This window comes from Phallusia mammillata, chromosome 4 (assembly GCF_965637545.1).
Source record: "Phallusia mammillata chromosome 4, kaPhaMamm4.hap1.1, whole genome shotgun sequence".
Taxonomy (NCBI): domain Eukaryota; kingdom Metazoa; phylum Chordata; class Ascidiacea; order Phlebobranchia; family Ascidiidae; genus Phallusia; species Phallusia mammillata.
In genome coordinates, this window is record NC_137255.1 from 10,588,423 (window position 1) to 10,609,331 (window position 20,909).

At 38.4% G+C, this 20,909-nt stretch overlaps 3 protein-coding genes across 3 annotated transcripts; all 3 read left to right on the forward strand.

The window, feature by feature from the left end:
* The first annotated feature begins 3,321 nt into the window (after positions 1 to 3,321).
* On the forward strand, positions 3,322 to 6,761 carry LOC145222734 (protein-serine O-palmitoleoyltransferase porcupine-like). The gene has a single exon (XM_080088923.1). The coding sequence runs from the start codon at positions 3,579 to 3,581 to the stop codon at positions 5,142 to 5,144; it is 1,566 nt and encodes a 521-aa protein (XP_079945049.1). The 5' UTR covers positions 3,322 to 3,578; the 3' UTR covers positions 5,145 to 6,761.
* Positions 6,762 to 6,778: 17 nt separating this feature from the next.
* Positions 6,779 to 7,550, forward strand: LOC145222735 (prefoldin subunit 5-like). The gene has a single exon (XM_080088924.1). The coding sequence runs from the start codon at positions 6,801 to 6,803 to the stop codon at positions 7,263 to 7,265; it is 465 nt and encodes a 154-aa protein (XP_079945050.1). The 5' UTR covers positions 6,779 to 6,800; the 3' UTR covers positions 7,266 to 7,550.
* Positions 7,550 to 20,713, forward strand: LOC145222733 (WD repeat-containing protein 70-like). Its single transcript, XM_080088922.1, has 13 exons — positions 7,550 to 7,722; positions 7,962 to 8,031; positions 8,287 to 8,431; positions 9,278 to 9,468; positions 9,783 to 9,936; positions 11,788 to 11,910; positions 12,174 to 12,305; positions 12,544 to 12,728; positions 13,698 to 13,839; positions 14,164 to 14,344; positions 14,856 to 14,975; positions 15,327 to 15,489; positions 18,886 to 20,713. Exons 1-13 carry the CDS (start codon positions 7,578 to 7,580, stop codon positions 19,016 to 19,018), a joined length of 1,884 nt encoding a protein of 627 aa, XP_079945048.1. The 5' UTR covers positions 7,550 to 7,577; the 3' UTR covers positions 19,019 to 20,713.
* The last annotated feature ends 196 nt before the right edge of the window (positions 20,714 to 20,909 follow it).

Genomic DNA, 20,909 nt, shown 5'->3' on the forward strand with positions numbered 1-20,909 from the left:
CAATGGGGTCGCGGAATATAATTTTGGGGTCGCGAAACATTTTGCATTATTATGTCAGTCACAATAGATGGTATACGTACATTTATTGTTTACACATCATTCCCGTGTAGAGGCTAGGCCTATACCAGGAGTGCACAACCTGGCGGCCGTACAGAGACGAGTTTGTGCGGCCGTGAACACGTTTATTAGAATACGTACTGGCGGCCGTGACGTAAATAAAAACTCTTTTGTCAAATATTTTGATTTTCAAACTGCTCTAAACACATTTTGTGGAACTTAAAAGAGTATTACTAGCCTAGTAGCCATATGTGCCAGACTTTTTTATGCCTAATGTGTGCAAACAATGCGAAAAAGCAGATACTACAAGCGTCATAATATAGATGATGACGTCATAAAAGCTATGACGCAATTTAGGCGCCATTAGATAGGATATATATAATATATAAGTATTTCTTTACATCAGTGATTTTTAAACACAAGTAAGCAGGCAATATTCGGCCGCTGGTGAAATAAAGATATGTGATGCGGCTGTCATAGCGAAAAGGTTGTGCACCCCTGGGCTATACCCATCAAGGGGTCGCGTAGAAATTTCTGTTTTAAAATGGGGTCGCAGAGCAGGAAAGTTTAAGTAGCCCTGAGCTAATGAAACGAAATAGATTGTTACACTACAAAATCAATTTTGGGGATTTTTTGTTTAATAAACGTAAAAATATCTGGGTTTGTGCAGTGCGGTAGCCTACATGGGCCGGATGAAGCCCACCCAAGTCCTCCATGCTTCAAAGTTCTCCTTTCCATTTTTTATTGTTGAAAAATGTTCTGTCGAAACTATACAAAACTAAAAATGTAGCCTACTGTTTATAACCCTTTGCATTTGCAAATTTCCGCTAAGTGAACATTTTATGAATCCGCCACTGCCTGGACGACGTTCTATGTCGTACAGACATATATCGTTCCTTCAAAAAGGCACAATTGCTGTCCATTTAAGTAATGTTAAACAACCTATTTGCCCAAAATGCCTCAACCAACCAAAATGCGACAGTTTAGCCCAGGGGTGGGCAAACTTTTCAGTGCAAGGGCCGCATTCAACAGTTTATAATCTTACCGGGCCGCATAGTATTTCACCAACGGCCGCCAATTGCTTGCTTGTTGTTTTGTTTTAAAACAACTGATGTAAAGAATAAGGTTTGTATCATATATATACCATTTAAATTCGCCTAAAATGCTCTGATTAACAACTTCTAACTTGTGCATAAGTTTAGCTGAACGGAGCTGACTGTTTATGACGTCATAAACTGTATTGTGACGATTGCAGTGCCCGTTTTTTCGCATTGTTTGCACATAATAAGCGGATAAAAAACCTGGCGCATATGGTTACTACAGCCTGGTAATCTTTTTTCCAGTCCCACGAAATCTGTTTTAGCAGTTTGAAAATCAGAATAGATTGCGGCCGCAGGTTGTGCACCCCTGCGCAACATTATTATGTAGTATATTTTCAGCTTTATGCAAATACGTTTGTTCATGATTGTACAAACATTGGTTGAAACGCTACAATTGTAATTGTTTCAAAAAAAACAGGCGTTTGTTGCAACAAAGGCTGACCACGTTTTTTGTTAATAAAGTCCTTGTGCCAAAGTTTGGGCGTCAACAGTGCAAAGTGGGCTGTATTTAAAAACATGAATCGCTTTTACTTTTATCGAACGAAGAAATTGTGTCAAGTGACGATTTGCATAATAACGTGGCAGGCTAAAGTACGTGAAAAGTATCTGTGTTTAATTCCAAAGTATCGTACAGGTACAGATACTGCACATGGTATTGGTATCGGCAAGTCGCACCCCCGGTATTTTTAAAACTCTGCGCCTGTGCTCATAGTACTATTCAGCGTTACTCGGAAACATTTGGCGGGCCGCATGAACTCCTTTGCCGGGCCGCATGCGGCCCGCGGGCCGTAGTTTGCCCACCCCTGGTTTAGCCTATATCAAAGATAACAGAACGTCCCTTTTTGCCACCTGATTTTGCAAATTATGACCACAAGTTAAATAAATAAAAACCAATAATCTGCTTCGTCGCTACGATGTTGCTCGAACAGATGTACATTTTCGGTTTACCTGCAATGGATTTTTGTATGGTGGTTTGTTTATCATAGTAGGCCTACGCCAGGCCTATTGAAGGCGTATAACGGTATGCCGTGATCGCTGGTTTGCATCGACGCTTCAGGGCTGATCCCAGTATGAATATATTCATCTTTGCTGATATGGTCGAACTGGCGACCCCCTACTGCAGGGGTCACCAAACTACGGCCCGCGGGCCGGATCCGGCCCTCGAGGTCATTTCATCCGGCCCGCGACCACATTTTTTGGTTCGCCAAATCGTATTGATAACTTTGTAACATTTAAAAATTAATCTACTCCTTACGAAAGTTTTCCTGTCAGCATATGTAGAATTGATATTACCTAGTTTCATAGGATTACAACGCTCAAGACTGATCCAAAGCCGGTTTGTTACGTCACAAACAAGACTACAAGTGTTAATTGTGTGCAAACAATTGCCTTATTTTGTTACTTGTGACGTAATATACAAGCATTGCTCGTATGATGAGACCAACTGTACAGTTTAACAGTCGCATTACCAGACTTTGATTGGGATTGTGGAAAGACCATCTCTTGGCGCCCTTATAAAAATCGCCTCGAGGGCTAAGATTGGAAAGACGGCGCTGGGGCATGTAAACTATGCGGCCCGCGCGAATCATTATTAAACTTATCCGGCCCGCAGTGAAAAAAGTTTGGTGACCCCTGCCCTACTGCGAAGCTGACATGTGTAGCATACAAGGCAGGCAACGGTGCTTGTGATTCGACTTTCGGCGGTTCCCCCACTGGTCCTGTGTATAGCTCAGTTGGTAGAGCGCGAGTTCCGGAAATGCTACTGTAGTGCGTTCGAATCCCACCGCAGGACCTTGCCACATGGGAACGCTTGGGAGACCGGCTGGTTCGAAATGACGCCTTTAATAGGCTTGGCGTACTATGATTTGTCGATAAGTATGTCGTGATCGCATGTCTGCTTCAGGGCTGATCCCAGTATGAAAAAAATCATCTTAGTAGTTATTTTATGTCAGGATTCTTTAACGGGGTCGATAGCGCAGACAGTGGGTGATTTTGTCGATCAAGTGGGCGAATGTGTCATTTTTGAAGCTAGGGGGCGATTTGTAAACAACCAAAATTTTGAAAATATGCGAGAATGCGCCAGACAAGCAATATAGGATCTCATACTGATATTCGAATAAATCGTGTTTGCTGTCTTGCGTAACTAGGTTCAATTAACCTGGCCCACGGCCTGCTAATTACACACCTATGTTCAAAAGGCAAGAAGTTTCCAAAAAGTTTTTTCCAAGAGTTGGCGCTCCGATCATGGGACGTACTTTATTGGGTTTTATTTAAAACACATGTCGTTGATGGCTTGATGCAAAGCAGAGCCATAAAATTCTGTAAACTTAAATGTAATGGTGGGTTTACCAGAAGTTTGAGAAGAACAAGTAACTAGTGTCATTATAGTGTCCATTCGTGCTTTACTTTTGAGGCTTTTAAATGGATGAATTCAGTGATGATAATTATGCTTATCACAACGATCTACAGAATTCCCAATTTCAAGACTATGAATACATGAATGAAGAAGACTACTCATTAAGCTATGCTCAGCACAATGTAAACCTTCAAGAGCTTGTAGAACAAAGATTGCAAAAACACAGCACACAAGATGAATTTCATCACCTTAGATCAAATTGTTTAGGAACAACACTAAAACAGGCCGTGCAGCATGCTTTTTGGACAGTAGTATTATGCCTGTTCCTGAGATGCTTGCTTTATGCAGTTCAGAGAAAACAGTTTACTCTCAAGCTTTTTCATTTTGGTTCAATATTTTGCGGCATTATTGTGATACATAACGTTTACACAGATATATTTCAAATTGCTGCTACAGTTTTTGGTGCCTTTTCTACAGTTTTATATGCTATTAACTTGTGCTCTCAAAGAAGACAATGGAGAAGTGGACTTCTCACATCACTTGCTGCTGTTTTCTGTATAGTTTTTGGAGAACTGCTTTTCTCCGACCCGCATTTGTGGAATCGCCTACGTGGTGTTCTGCTTTTGGTGGCAATGAAAATTATCTCAGTAGCATTTGATTTTGAAACCAAGCGTGTGGCTTTTCCAGGACCATTGCTCTACTTCTCTTACATCTTTCACCCTGGATTTCTTGTGTATGGCCCCTGGATTTCAATTGAGGACTACCAAGACTATTTGACTGTTAAGCGTCCATTTAATTTTGACTGGTTAAAAACCATCATAAAAAGTGCAATACAAGCTTCAATCTGTTTGGTCTTATCTGTTTGTGTTGTTCCTTACTTGTTTATAGACCCATTACAACCATACAATCCTGCCTTATTCCCATTTGTTGGCAATAAATGGTTCTTATCCTATTGCACTGCTGTCTCTTTTCATTTTAGCCACTATTACATTTGTTATCTATCAGTATTAACAAGTGTTGTGTCTGGTGTCGGCGGTGTTGCCCAAAAACAGACAAGCAAGAAGACTGATGACCCACAACCTAAAGACTTCTCTTGGACAAAATATAAGGTGGTTATGCCCACAAGAGTGGAAATTCCAAGATCGATGGTTAGTGTGGTTGTTGCTTGGAACATACCTATGAGCAAGTGGTTGAAAAAATATGTCTTTGATTCCTCCAGATACTTGGGTGACTTTCCTGCAATTTTATTTACCTACATTGCTTCAGCAATGCTACATGGCTTGAGTTTGCATCTTGCAGCAGTTTTGTTGTCATTAGGATTTTACACATACACTGAACATGCACTCAGACAAAAACTTTCGAAAGCTTTTAACTGTCCAGCTATTCAAGCTCGTCCACCTAAAGCATCCTCAGAAAAACAACCCCCCACACCATTGTGGGCTACCTTTTTTAATGTTGCATGGGTTTTTATCAATCTTATGCATCTGGCCTACTTGGGTTCATTGTTTGAATCTGGTAATGAAGAGGAAGAAACATCAGGACTTCAGTTTACGTTATCTAAATGGGGTGAACTACATTACTTCAGCCACTTGTTTGCACTGGGTTGTTTCATTATAAACTGCTTGATATAGAAAGTAAGAAAATAACAATAGAAATTAACTGACCACTATTAGTGCATATATTTAGCTGTGTTTTTTTGTTCTACTTGAATTATTACATTATTGTGGTCATAAGTACAAACCCTATATTCAGGGTTAGGAAATTTTGTATTGTGGCTCTTTTGATAACTGCTTCTAGTCTCAGTAAAATATTAAATGCATTTTAAGTAAAAAATATTGTGTGGCTCTCATAGTATAACATTTAAAAAATGTGATTATATTGGCCTTACCAGCGAAAAAGGTTCCTGAACCCTGCCCTATATGATATCAATCTATCAAACTTGCACCAAGCATCTATACACTAAAAGTAAATCTTGTGCATCTCACTACATCTATATCCTGAAAGTGTCTGGCAATACATGGCCTGATTCTGGTTAATAACATACCTCAAGGGTATTCTTGCTACTAACCAGAATATGCAAATAACTGGAATGCTGGAAACTGATACAAAGCACCTTGTGTAAATACTGGGTAAATATTATGATATATTTACGCACTTTGGTAAAGCATGTATGGGTTTATTGACATTCATATCAACACAAATTTCTTTCCAAATATATATTAAGCTTGATCAATTCTATTTTTTTATGAATGAATCGATGTGTACTTGTATTTCTTTAAAGTTTAAATGCGATAAAATTATACCTATTACACATGGTTTTTATTTTGTGCCTGTCCTAGTATAAACAGCTATATATAAAAGAGTTCCACATGTTTTAACATCACAATTTGTATGTGCTAAGTCAAATTACACATGGCATGTTTATTATTTATTTTTAATTCTTACTGTAAATTCTAACACATTCTGGCACAAAACGTATATATAGTCTGAAATACACCTGTAAACTCTAATATGTTTTTGTACAAAACAAGTCTGAAATACACATGTGGCATGAAACTGTCCCATACATGTAGTGTTGTTTTAATGTTTGTTTGTACACATACCTAAGTATTGAACCAAGTGTTTATTCATATAAAATGTTTAATGTCAGTGATTTTAAAAGTGTTACTTTTTTCTTTCAGTCATAGTACACCAGGCCTATTAAAGGCGTGTACCGAATCAGCTGGTCTCCCAAGCATTCCCATTTGGCAAGGCACAGGCTAGAAAAATCTAGTAGGGGATCAGCAATATGCCATGATCGCTGGTCTGCATCGTCGCTCAAGGCCGATCCCAGTATGAATATGTTTATCTTAGCTGATAGGGTCGGACTGGTGATCCCCTACTATGAAGCTCACATGTGCAGCATGCAAGGCAGGCAAATGGTGCTTGTAATTTTTAGCCTGTGTAGCTCAGTTGGTAGAGGGCGAGTCCCGGAAAGACTCCTGTTTTGGGTTCGAATCCCACCACAGGCTAGATTTTTCTAGCCTGTGCCTTGCCATATGGGAATGCTTGGGAGACCAGCTGATTCGGTACATGCCTTTAATAAGCCTGGCGTTCTATAATTTATCGATATGTATGCCATGATCGCTGGTCTGCATCGACGCTTCAGGGCTGATCCCAGTATGAATATGTTTATCGTTTCTCTTTCAGTATTGCTTTTGTGGTGCCTTCCTTGGAGCTGCTGATTTAATCCAGTTCTCTTTTGCAGATTTACCTGTCTAGGTTTATCGGGTTTGTTAAATTAAAATATGGCTGGAAAACAACAAGAGGTTCAACTGACTTCTCTACCTCCACAGCAACTCAAAATGCTGCACGACCAACTTGACCAAGAAATTCAATTGCTTAGTAGCTCCATGCAGTCACTAAAGGCTGCTCAGAGTCAGTTTATGGAGTCCAAACGAAGTGTGAGCTTTATAACACCTGATTCACTTGGCAAAGATATTTTAGTCCCGATGACAAGTTCCTTGTTTGTACCTGGTAAAATTGCTGATGTTGAAAATGTAATGGTGGACATTGGCACTGGGTATTATGCGGAAAAGAGTATCAGTGATGCTGAGGAATTCTTCAATAGGAAAATTGACTATTTAAAGCAGCAAATGGAAAAAGTTCAGCCTTCCCTGCAACAGAAGTACAAGACGAAACAAATTGTGCTTGAAGTTTTACAAGCGAAAGTTATGGCACAATCAAGGCAAAATCCTGAAGCAAAGAAATGAGATTGTTTGTTATGATTATTACTATACAAATGTCATTTTATTGCAAAATATGGTATTTGCAAGGAACAGCAAGTAATGTTATCTTGCAAAGAAATGTATTGGAAACATAATTGAAGTAATTCTAAAAGATATATCATGTTTGTTTGTTGTGTATGCAATGGTCATTATTATTGTGGTTAAAAATGTTTTGATGTTTGTTCCTGAGTCAATTTTCTCCACTGGAACTCTAAGCATGAATTTGAACAGTTTGTATTCGCAAAAAAACTACATGTATTTTTCTTTTAGGTTAGCTAGGTTTTCATTAAGTTCAAAATGGCTGATTCAGATGGTGATGAAATGCAAAAACTGATGGGTTTTGGGGGATTTGGAAAACAAGCAAGAAAATTTGATTTACAAGCGATATTTGAGGAAACAAGACGCAATGCACAGAAAAGAAGCCGAAAGAACTTACAAACAGGTTTGGCTGTCCTTGATATGAACTGTACCAAAAATGCATATTTATCAAATGCATTGTGTGTGCAAATGTATGCCATTTTTTTACCAGTCTGTAACAGAATTCTACCAGTATTCTGCTTTTGATTTAAAAATGATGATCTGCTTGGTTTATTTTACCATCTCAAATTGCAAACTTACTATTAATGGGCCTTTTGATTTTAATAAGGCGTGTTAAATATGATTGTTGTTCATGTTTTGCAGAACCAGAGAAAGATGTGAACATTACAAATGAAGTAATTCCACCAGTTGCAGAAAGCACACCAACCTTAAGGTATTCCTTTGTATTTTTTGCTAAGGTTTATTAAATTGTAATGGTATTCAAGTAATAAGTTAAATAAGTCAGTTTACACCTCTAGAATTTCAAGGAAAATAATTTAAGTGTAAGAGTTTTTATTGTATTTATTTTCCCAAAATTCTCATGAAAAGTTTTGTTCACAAATAAACAAATCATTACCCTTCATGCACATTATACAACTGAATATTAAAAAACTTGGACACACTATATAAAAATGACATAAATGTGTAGTGCCAGTGAAGCTGAAAAAAGTGCAGGTGAAGACAATGATGATGATGATGTCATCGGTCCACCGTTGCCTCCATCCATGTTGCCAGGTTACACAGGGGAGTCAAAAGATGATGAGGATGACTCTGAAAGTGAAGAAGAGGAAGATGTAAAGTTTGTCTGAAATAAGTTCATTTAGGCTTCAAACTTGCCAGTGTTTCATACCGGAACGGAACGAAACCAAATAACGTTATTTGTTCTGAGCAAATTATTTATTTCGTTATTACGTTCTGGACCGATATTTTCATTTCGTTCCGGTCTGACCGAAATAAATTTATAACGGTATTTTTCGGTATTTCGGTCTTAACAAAAGAACATTTCTTTGTTGTCTTTACAGCTATTAAGTGAAAAAAGAAAAAAAGTTGCAACACACAAGAATTATTGTCGGTAGTTGTTACGTCACATAACATTTGTCAATGATGGTCAAACGGATGTAAATTGCAGGGGCTAATTTTTTATCATAGCTTAACGGCGCGAAATTGTTAGCAATTGTTTCATGTCAAATGTCCAAAACGAAATACCGGAATAAAAAAATAACGGTATTTTGTTCCGTTCCGGTATTTTGAATATTTTTTTATTTCGGTATTTCGTTCCGGTATTTGAGCCAAAAATTATTTATTTCGTTCCGGTATAACGTTCCGTTCCGTTCTGGTATGAAACACTGGTTAAAACCTAGCTCAGTGCAGCAATTTCTAAAAAACAATTAGTGGTAAGACTAGCGAACCCAGTTGAAATTAAGTACCAAACATATTTTAAAAGTAGGCTGTAAAACTGCTCATCAACTGTTTTTTATAACCAATGCTGGGATCCAATACACCTATGTGATTAATGTAATAGTTGTGTTTCAGTTCAGAGACATAGAATAAAATTTTAGAAAACTTCACCATGCATCCTGGTTGCAGAGACCTGATGTAAAATATGAAACAAATTACATGAATTTAAACATATTTTACAGGATCGTACATTTATTCCGGCTACACATGAGATAACCTTGAATCATGGAGCAAAACCGGTATCTGCTCTTGCTCTGGACCCATCAGGAGCTCGTCTGATAACAGGAAGTTATGACTTTGAAATGAGGTTATGGGATTTTGCTGGTATGGACAATGCACTGCAATCATTCAGGCACTTGACCCCATGTGAATGGTAAGCATTTGATTCATGAAATATGGTTGCTTTGCTGTAACTGTAGGTTACTTAGTTGCACTGTAAAAATGAAGGCAGAAGCTTAGTGTTCTGACTGGATGAGCATCTATAGTTTGTTTTAACGCCAGTGGTTCTTAACCTTTTACCATGGCCTTATCATTCATGTTGTTCATTAAGTGTTTAGTTTTCAAAAACACACTGTCTACAGAAAGAACCAAACAAATTGAGTAAGCTGAGATTGTGTAGTACTTGTGGTTTAAAATTTCACACCAGTAAAGCAGTGGTTACATATTTTTGTGTTGTTTGTTTTCTAGTCACCACATGATGAATGTGCAGTATAGCTCCACTGGGGAAAATGTTTTGGTTGTTTCAGCCAACTCACAAGCCAAGGTGTTTGATCGTGATGGTCATGAAATTTTGGAATGTATCAAAGGAGATCAGTACCTGAGAGATATGTACAACACTACTGTAAGATATTTATGGGCCCCCTTCCCTGAAGGGGACACATATTGTTTTTGTCTGTATTTTTCTTTTTTCCCTCTAACGCGGATTTGTTCCCACATTTTGGTCAAGAAAGAATGGTTCAAACTTTTTCAAATTTACACACATTATGGATATCTAGGGATGGTCCATGTGAATTTTGACCCCGTTTGATCCCTCGGTTCACCCACAGCACCCCAAAACATGATATTTTTAAAACGGCCATACTTGCTAAAGCAGATGATTCTGGAATTTCATACTTTTTTTATTGGTACATTGCAGCATATTTTAAAGTATTTTGTAACTTGAAGTTGTATATATCCATTTTCACCCCTTTACCCCCAAATATTTGTTTATTTGTTCCCATGTTAATGAGGTCAGAAATACAAGACTTAACCTGCTGAAATTTTAAACAGCTGTGGATAGGGTGTTCCTTGTTGGCTCTACCAAATCGCATATGCACATGTGTGGGGACCAGGGCTGCCAATGAGAATTTTAACAAAACCCAAGACTCACAGCAAAATAACCCAAGAATTTAAATGAAAACCCAAGATTACAAAATGTGGTTAGAAATGCAATTAATTAGTAAATTTACTCGTTTCATTGACAATTTTTTGACAATTTACAGTCCGGAAATGCAACTTTACAAACTGGTAGGAAATGGTCAATGCAAGCAAAGGGAATATTATGTTCAATAAAATATGCAGCAATCGCCAGTTCACTCTTGGCTGTTTGATGATCATCATCTGTTTTCTTTTTCATAAAATTAGTAATGTCTACAGTATATTTAGAAGCTTTAAAACTTCTTTGATGGTTAGCAGTTTTTATGTTTAACGAGCATTGGTTTATTTGCATTTTTAAGTGTAACGATGCTTTCACTGTATACTATCTAGAAAGAAGTAAGGTCTAGAAAAGAGAGAAAATAAAAGAGATGATAAAATGGCCTAGTGCAGCTACCCGAAAAACTTTTCTCGTTAAAATACTTCTTACATATATTCATTTCATCAATAGGACTCAAAACCCAAGAATTGCTATAATTTTCCAAAGAAAACCCAAGAACCCAAGACGTCAAGTAAAAACCCAAGATCTTGGGGCAAAACCCAATCTTTGGCAGCCCTGGTGGGGACCCATTAGATTAGAAACAATTATGTTATAAAGTGCCAGGAAAAAGATAGGGACCCAATGAAATGTAGGTGCCAAATATATATCCATTATAAATATAGTAAATTGTATATGTGATACATCGTTAAATATGATGTAGTATATGTAAACTGGCAATATATAGGAAAACCACTATTCTAGTTTTAAAGAAATTTAACAATAAACAAAATAAATGTGTCTTATAACATTAATGGTGGGTCCATAGCACAAGAAGTATAACCAATATAAAACTATGTTCGATAGTGTAAAACAGGGGTCACCAAACTTTTTTCACTGCGGGCCCGATAAGTTTAATAATGGTTTGCACGGGCCGTGTGGTTTACATGCCCTAGCGCCGTCTTTTCAAACTTAGCCTGCAAGGCGATTTTTATGGGGTTGCCAATTGGCTTTTCAACAATCCCATTTAAATCTGGTGATGCAACAGTTATACTATATAGTTACTTTCATCTTACGAGCAATGCTTGTGTATTACATCACAATCAAAACAAAAGAAGGCAATTGTTTGCGCACAATTAACACTTGTAGTCTTGTATGTGACGTAACAAACTGGCTTTGGATCAATCCTAGAGGTTGTAATCCCATGAAACTGTGGTCGCAGGCCGGATGAAATGGGCCATAGTTTGGTGACCCCTGGTGTAAAATGCAAAATGCTGGATTTTTTTTAATTATTTTGTGAAGGGACATACAGCTATGCTAACTGGCGGTTGTTGGCATCCAAAAGTTAAAGGTGAATTCATGACCTGCTCACAAGATGGCACTGTTCGAACCTGGGAAGTTCGAGGAGAAGGAAAAAAGTGCAAGGTAGGCTTTGGACAGTGGTTCTGAGATTGATACCTTATACCAAAAGTATGTGATAATTACCAGATGCTTACTAAGTGTTTGGGATATTTTAAATTATTAGAAGCTAAAGAAACAAGGTGTTTTTTATAACATACCAACAACAAAAATATAGCGTTTAGAAATTATTTTAGTGCCACCCATATAAGGCCCCAAACAGCTGTTTGATAAAGAAATTATTGGTTGCAATCTTATTCTCAAATATAACTCCGCTTTATGTTTGGCAGACTGTAAGGAAATGTAAGGACAAATCTGGTCGCCGTGCACAACCCACTTCATGCTGTTACAGTAGGGATGGAAAACTTCTGGCAACTGCATGTAATGATGGGTCGATTATGCTTTGGGCAGAAAAAATGAAGGTAGTGTATACAGCTTTTAAGACTTAGTTGCAAAAGGTATAAGGTCTGACTCCCAAACTGTTAGTATAAGTATTAATTTTTCAAATTGGAATCTAAATTCAACTTCTGAAATTTCTACATGAAATGTATTTTGTAAAACCTTATCGACAAAAATAATTTATAAGCAAACCAGAATATGGTAAAACAGTATTCTTAACTCTGATACTAAACCTAAAACCTTATTTTAAACAAACTTCAGGTTCACACCACCCATTTAGTGAGAGGAGCTCACACTCATGGGTCTGACACATCATCTATCACATTTTCACATGACAATCTCAACATTTGCACGAGAGGTGGAGATGACACAGTCAAATTGTGGGATTTAAGAAAGTTTAAACATCCAATAGCAACTGCCTCTGATCTCGATAACATCTTCCCAATGTAAGTTTTGTAAGGTTGGCTTGTTTGTTTTCAATTTTATCTGTAATAGGCCAAACAAAACATTATTGTGTAATTCTCATATGTCTGATATCATTCTGATTGTGCCAGTTTGTTGAGTATTTGTTATTTTTTGGCGTGCAATTGTTGACTGTCCTTGAGCTCAAACCCACCACTTTCTGGGGTTTAGCAATACGGTTTCAGTCTTTCTGTGTGGTCAAAATAACATCGCTTTCTAACTACTTACTATGTCAACATTGGTATCGTTTTCTAATGCGTTTTTATCTGGGGATGGGCTGATCCGAGCCAGAACCAGAGTACTCGGTACCGAGCATCGCTGCTTTCGATGCTCGGTGCTCGGCTGAGCAGTTGGACAAACTGACCCCAGTATTAAATTTGCATATTCTTGCGTGCTACGTACGAAACTAGGGTTCGAATGGGTATCTAAGAAAAAAATGACATTTTCAAAAATGCATTAGATGGTTGAAACCGCGAACGTTTGGGGCCTGTACAAACTAGCGTAGAATTGGGAATGTTTTTGACGTCACAATGCACCGAGCGTACTCGGCCGAGCACCGAGCATTAACTTGAGATGCTCGGTGCTCGACCAAACAGAACATTTGCAGTTTGGGCACATCCCTAGTTTTTACTAAGCATAGGTAAAATATATGGTGTCTTAACTTTTTGGGCTTGTGCCTTAGGACTGTGATATCCTTGTATACCAAAACCCGTTGTTTCGGCTCGTACTTTGGTGTTCGCGCTCCAACTTTCGCCCCACCCGCAACTCTTCGCTGGCGTACTGCAAGGCACTTTCTGTCACCACAAAAATAAGGCGATACAATGGAAATTAGGGTAGCAATCAGTGGCCGGCCAAAAAATGTCCCCAAAATCAGCAGCGAGCTGGAAAAAATTGAAATTAAAGGAAGTTAATTTAAAGCTGAAATTTAAATGTTTCTAAATTTTTCTTCGCAGGACGGACTGTGTGTTCAGTCCTAACGATAAGTTACTAGTGACTGGAATATCTGTGAGAAAAGATGAGGGACAACAGGGAAAGCTTGTTTTCCTCGACCGAACTGATCTTGAAGTTGTCAACGAACTTCCAGTTTGTCAATCGGTAAGCTCATGTTCTTCTTGCATAGTATATGCATAACATATGGAATCGATTATTTTGAAACCTTGAAAAATATGTGCTACCTGCAATAGTATTTTTTGTGGCGAGCACAGTAATAATAAAACTTGCAAACGTACTGGAATGTTACAATAACAGCACTTACACATGAAAATCGTTCATGCCTGATACGTTTTATTTTAAAGCATTTTTGTTGGCAACTTACAACAAACAGTAACGTTTTAACTTTATGAACATAAAAGCGTGGAAGCTAACTTTATGTGAAAATAATTACTAGATTTGTATGCTATTCTTGATACTGTTTTTAAGAGTGTTATTCGATGTATCTGGCATCCCAAGCTGAATCAGATCATCGTCGGTTCGGCTGATGGCAACGTCAAAGTGTTGTACGACCCCGACCGAAGTGCGCGTGGTGCGAAACTTTGTGTCGTTAAAAAGAGAAGAAAACAGAACCATGCCGAAGTTTTCATCCGACACAAAATTATTACACGTAAGTTAGACGTTTTGGTAGTAACAGCCTTGCATTTCGATTTGAGAAGTTTAAAACTTGAATTCACTACTTCATGTTAGACCTTTTTTATTGAATGCGTGGCTTGTCAACGCAAGTAAGAATACAGTGATGTATTAGTAGTTCATTTCTTGGGACCACAATAAACAATTTTTCGATTAAAATATGCGATGAAAAGTAACGTGCTGAAATGCTTGTGTCGTACACACAAAGGATATTGCGAAGAAAATAAAAAAGTATATACAGGTTTTTTCAATCACAAGGCTTGCGACGTTGGCAGACATACACGCGTATTTTGATCTTAATTAACAAGGACTGATCAAAATATGTGAAGTGATGGAGGCCGACCTTGATTTGGCAACCACACCACTTATGATGTCCAATGTATGTAAAGTTTAAATGTATGTTCAAAAAACAAAAAGAATCCCGTTATATCACAACCTGGTAGATATTTAAATTTCCTGACAATTTTATTTATGTTTTAAATTTTTAGCTTACTCACTTCCTATGTACCGGGAAGACCGAGAACGAAGCACCAAGAAGCAGATGGAGAAGGATCGAAAAGATCACGTTAAATCACGTCGTCCACAACCTCCACTCGCCACTAGAGGGGGTAAGAGGATCATGCACTTGTTAAAAACAGCGTTATGAAAGAAGTGTTTAAAATTATAGGCTGTATTAAAACGTTTGTCTTTGTTTGTGTTACTTTCGCAGAAGGCAAATGATACGTACAAAAGTGCAAACACATTTTATAGAACTCGTTCTATTAGCCTCTTTTTTCTTCAACATTTCAGTTTGTTAAAACATGTCACTTGAGTACTGTAAAAGTGTAAATCATTGTCATAAGTTTAGAAATATCGTATAATGACAATAATGAGTTGTATAACCGGGAAATGAAACAAAAGTGTCGTTTTTATGGGCCTAGGTACATTTTAATTGGTCACACGGTATCATTGCTAACCAGGTGCCGGAGGACGTCTACAGGCTCATGGAAGCACCCTGGCCTCGTTTATCATGAAGAACATTGCCAAGGATACAGCTGATGACGCAAACGCCCGTGAAGCCATCTTACGTCACGCGGATGACGCAGTTGCCAAACCCAAGTGGATATCACATGCATATGCAAAGTAAGAATTGTGGTAGTTGTATTATTAACAGTTTGTAAGAGGAATACCTCGTCAATTCTAACCTAGCAAAAATTAGTTTGGCTACCTTTTCCTTTATATCTCCATTTAGTCAAATTGTAAATATGTGTGTAAATACAATCAGGAATCACTTAATACCTATTGAATATGCTATAACAAAGTTTGTGATATGGAAAGAAGTGAATTATCTCAAAACATGTCAAGTGTCACATATTATGTGCGGCCAAAAAGTTGTATGCTTATTGCACATTCACTGAAAAAACATTCATTGAGTGATTTCTGAATCCTGCACCCTTCAAACTCCGTTTGGTATTTACCCATTACAATAGCTGGAACCGCTTAATGTTTATCATCGTGACCCTCACATGAACCACACATGTGTGTCACTTTCAACTGTGGTACCAGGTATGATGTACAGACTTTGCCGGAGAATTTTCAAATAAAACCATGACTCATCAGACAGAGTAGGCGGGAAAATTTTTAGATTGTTTAATCGAAACATTAGTGGGGTCTACTTCAATATTGACTGAAGCACAATGACTTTTGTTTATTTTGTTTACTTTTGTTTATCATGTTAATAATGCATTCGTATGTTTTAGTAAAATGTCACTGAACGCTCGCCCAGTGATATAGGAATTATATACGAATCACCTTTTCAACGAAAATATAAAAGCCTTGCAGCTATTTTTATCCTGTTTTGCTATATTTATTTGTGTACGACCAAACGCCTTTCGTAAAAATATAAGCAATATTATAGCCCACCCTAAATATAAACGCACCACCACAGTTTGCTTAAAACATTAGCGGAAGGCTTTTCGATTTCTTGGCGGGTAAAATTTCCTAACGCCGTGCACGTTTCGGCTTGTGTTTATGTACAAATACAATTTGGCCACCTCCTGCTCTTAGGTGGTCTGCGACGAAATTACTGACGTTTGTGAAATTCTATTACCCGGAAACGATAATTTAAACAGTTGCTCTGCTAATGAAGTCTAATCAGTCACACATTACGCTTAACAAAGCAGCTATTGTCCTCACCTTCTTAAATCGTGTCCAAGTTGGTCATTGTTGGACCTTCGCTGAGGGGGCATTGAAAACAGCTTCTGTCACAACTCCATCTGAATTGTCAACATTGAAATCCTTAAAAAGCACTTTTTCCATGCTGAAATTTTATTGCTTTAATTTTAAATGGTAATATATTACATATACGCATAAAGGTTAGTTTGCAGACATGGACAAATATGAAGCTCCTTTGAACTCGGAGGCAATTTACATAAACCCATGACAAACGAGTTTAAACCTTTCATCTGGCACCTCGCTTCACCTTTGCAAATATTTTTATTGCAAAAGCTGCTGTTTGGGCCCAATAACTATCACAAGCGGCTGCAATTACCACCATGTAGCACGCACATAGTGCCACCATCATACCAATTGGGTTGTCTCATCGTTGCAACTTGGCCCCTAAATCGGGAGTTTGCAAATAAACAACTTATAATCATGGATTGTTTACGTTTAAACTTGAACCCCCATCCATACCCGTTGTAGACCAGACGCAAACACCCACCAGCGATGCGTGTTGATTTAAGTCATTAGTGCCGGGTTCGTTTTTCAACACTACCGCTGCGGGGTCACAGCAGGGACAGGCGATGTGTATGACGTCATGACCGTATTTGCCTGTCGTAATCACTGTCAGCTGTAAATCTTCGGGTGGACAATTTTAAAGTGTTGATTTCCGAGGATTTGAATTACAACGCAAAACTTGTTTTCTATGTTGTTAAGCGCTTGTGTTGAAGGTCTTACATTTTACAAAATCAGACGTCCGTTTGTGACACTAGTGCCGCTAGAGCGAGGTTTAGCGGTTTTTTTGAACAACATGACTGATCTTTGGTTTAATGCCTGCAAAAATCAACCAATAAAATATTTGTGGTTCTTTTATGCCAATGAACAGTAGCGTACTCAAATATTTGAAAACCAGTTCGTGAATTCGCTTTTTTTCAACTTGTGTTTTGGAAAAACAATGTTACAGCTATGTTTATATTTTTGAAATCTGGATTGGACCTGTATAACAAAAAAATTGTCTTTTTATCAGTTATGCATGGCAATAAGCTTTGTTAAACTGTTGTGAATTATCTTCCTTCATTGAAGAATGTGATCCCCAGTAGCCTGACTCTTCATAGTCATCCCAAGTGTTTTATTTGTTTGTTTGTTTTTACTTCGCGTTGAAAACAGTTATTTGTTAAGTTTTTTGTTTCGAGTCCCGAGCCGTGGTTGTTGATGACTGGAGCTCATTTGAAGTCATGGTGGCAAAATTAAAATTCTTTTTTGTTTATTACAAAAAAATAATTTGGCCAACGTATTGTATGAATAGTTGTCATTCACCACTACCTAAATAGCAGACGGTCTTCAGGGCGGGTTGGCGCCCAGAAGTTTAACTTGCATTCCGTTGTGTTTACCACTTTAGCAAACTTGTTTTGCTCAAAAACAAACCACGATCGCTTACGAATAGCTTCATATTTCCGTTGTGGATTTAGAACCCCTCCACTAATGTGCATTTATCATCGTCTTTACGCGTCGGCTTCCGCGGGAATTCGATATCGTTGTTCCCGCTGGTGGGTTATGTTTGTTCACTCAGATCCGGAAATTTCCCGCGGTTCAAGAGGCAACGATTTGTCTTGATTAACGCAACGCAACACACTTTTGCGCTGACAACCGAGGAAACTTTAAGCCTTTTAACTAAACAAGTAGCTGTTTGTTTGCTCTTTGACTTAACGTATTGTTTATGGGGGACTAATATTACTTAGGATTCAGGTTTAGACGGATAAGAATTTATAATTGTTCCAGGAAACGTGGTTTGGAAACGATAAACACATTTGCAGTGCATGAAGAGCTGTTTACCACAGATATTTAATGCACTACTGTTATATTGGAAACGATGCAAACCTAGGTGTCAAATATATAGGAAAATACCTAGTTGTGTCCTACGTCAAATAAAACTGCAGAAACTATGGTCATGTGTGCTATCCAATTTTTTAAGAAAATAACCCCTAGGGTTTCTTCCAAACCTTCTAATGCTAGTTTTGACCCCTAAACATTAGCTAATGGCCTTCGAGCCACATGATTGGTTAATGCATATTTCATGTCTGTTTATGATACATCTTTGACAGACAAACTGCATGTAGAATAGGTCATTGTATTACTTGCCTTGATTGGGCCACAGTTATGGCAATTGCCGATTTGGGTCAATTTATTAAACACATGCAAAGTTAGTGGCATAAGGAAATCTTCATTATGTTTGAAGATAAGACAAACTACAATCACGATCAACATTATTTCAGAACTGAGCAACCGAAGTTTGATGTATCTTTTTTTTACTTTTTACAGAACTCAGCCAAACACGATTTTTAACACGGGCGAAAGCGACGAATCAGAGGACGAGAACAGTCACGTGATTGTGGGTGGAAACAAGAAGCCAGAGGAAGAAGAGCCGGCTTGGAAAAAAGCCAAGTTTACGTAACCTTTTGCGTTGACTTGTATTGCAGTTCAATCCAGCCGGGAGAATCCGCATAAATATGGAGACCTTCGGGGTCAGTTATATGTTCAGTGTGATGATGATGGCTGACTCGGCGGGTTTGCAAGGGAAGATTGGAAATTTTGTATCTCTAGAGTCGAGACCAGGGGTGGGCAACCTGCGGCCCGCGGGCCACATGCGGCCCTTAAGTAAAGGTTGTGCGGCCCGCAGAGACGATTGAATTTAAAATGGACTGACAAACGAGTCCAAATATTAATTTTTTTAAGCAGATTAATGCGCCCTATGCTATTTTTCTGCGACCAGGCGTTTTGTGGCTAGAATTAAATTCGAAATTTACTTGTAGTTAAGTATATTTGGTAAGCAACGAAGTAAAATCACCTTGTGTTATACACAGGTGCGGCCCGCGATCTAATATTGGCTATTGTATTTGCCCCCACAGCAACAAAGGTTGCCCACCCCTGGTCTAGACAATAAACCCAATGCAAAAATGCAAAAAAAACTTGCATTCACTATGATTTGCAATTATATACCGAGTCACTGTCCGCAAACAAACGTTGTTTAAACGCGAAACAACTTTTAGCCTGGTCATTTCTCACAATAAAAGGCTTATTGTTTCACTGAACTTGGCCGTCGGCATCTTGTAAACCTCCCGCGGCCCCACTCGGCTTCACATCTCCGCCACACTCACTACAAAGACCCTGTCGGCCTCTTTACCGCACGGAAGCTAACATACAATCAACAAACGTGGCACTCAAAACCTACCAACAAAGCCTTAAATCCCGATTCATCACATACTGCGGGTGCCCCCTCTCTCCCTCCCACTGGCGCACGCGCGTACATCATAGCCAGTGACGTAACAATGGCATTGGATTGTTTGCGCATCGTGTTCGCGCAGCAGGCGCTTATCTGCCACAGCTATTGTGTGCTGTTCAAGCCGCAAGTTTATTCGCGGATTATCTAAAGTGCCGCTTTCCATCAATCGTCATCTCGCCTCTATTGTGACGTACCATGCGTTGCGTCATCACACGTCATTGTCGCTTACACCTCGTTTTAATTTGCCGCACGTTTTTGCCCACCGTGTGTGGAAAATTGATTAACGCGAGTATTAGGTTATATTGCACGCTCTTCTCCACGCAGCCTCTGACGCAGGGTTTAGAAACCGATAGCCTGATTTGAGAAACGACAACATAAAAATTTAAAACGCGTAAATACGTGTTGTGGTTGTAGTGACGGATCGGCTGTAACTTCCTGTTTTCACATTCCTGTTTTCCAAAAACATTTTTACGTTCTTAAGCTATGTGGCTGTTGTCCACATGCCTTAAAGAGGCAACTTGTGGAAAAACAATTTTATGGACCAAATATTTGTTAGTGCAACCGGAGTGGGTTAAATTTAACTATCAGGCCCACTTCAATACGCCCTTTGGTTTTGACTTCTTAAACGGGATAAAAAAAGCTAAATACCGGACCATTGGAACGAAATAGGCTAATTTTATTCCGATACATTGGTCTGGCAGTCCAATCCACAAGTATTGTTACAATATTTTGTTTTCTCCTATAACGACTTTCCAACTTTCATTACATGTCACCTATAGTTTTTCCTCCTCGGATTGGTGTTTTAATGTTTTTAATGATGCATCGTCTTTTATTGAAATAAATATGCTCTTTTTTCAGTCAGAGAAAGTTTGTGAATGACATAAATCATTACGGTGGGAAGTAACAGCCGTTATATGGTTATGGATGGTCCGGTCTTGACGTTTCTGTGGCACATTTGTGTTTTGACTTCTTTACCTTGCGCCACCTTTTGGGCGTTTTGGTGCTTTTTCAAAAGTAATAATGTTTTGTTTTAAAATATTTCTACATTAAGCATCTGTTCACA

Bases quoted from the DNA above. Each gene is read 5' to 3' on its own strand.
- LOC145222734 (XM_080088923.1), top strand. From the start codon at position 3,579: ATGGATGAATTCAGTGATGATAATTATGCTTATCACAACGATCTACAG.
- LOC145222735 (XM_080088924.1), top strand. From the start codon at position 6,801: ATGGCTGGAAAACAACAAGAGGTTCAACTGACTTCTCTACCTCCACAG.
- LOC145222733 (XM_080088922.1), top strand. From the start codon at position 7,578: ATGGCTGATTCAGATGGTGATGAAATGCAAAAACTGATGGGTTTTGGG. The intron at 8,032-8,286 runs GTATTCCTTTGT...ATAAATGTGTAG, and splicing joins GAAAGCACACCAACCTTAAG to TGCCAGTGAAGCTGAAAAAA. The intron at 15,490-18,885 runs GTAAGAATTGTG...TACTTTTTACAG, and splicing joins ATATCACATGCATATGCAAA to AACTCAGCCAAACACGATTT.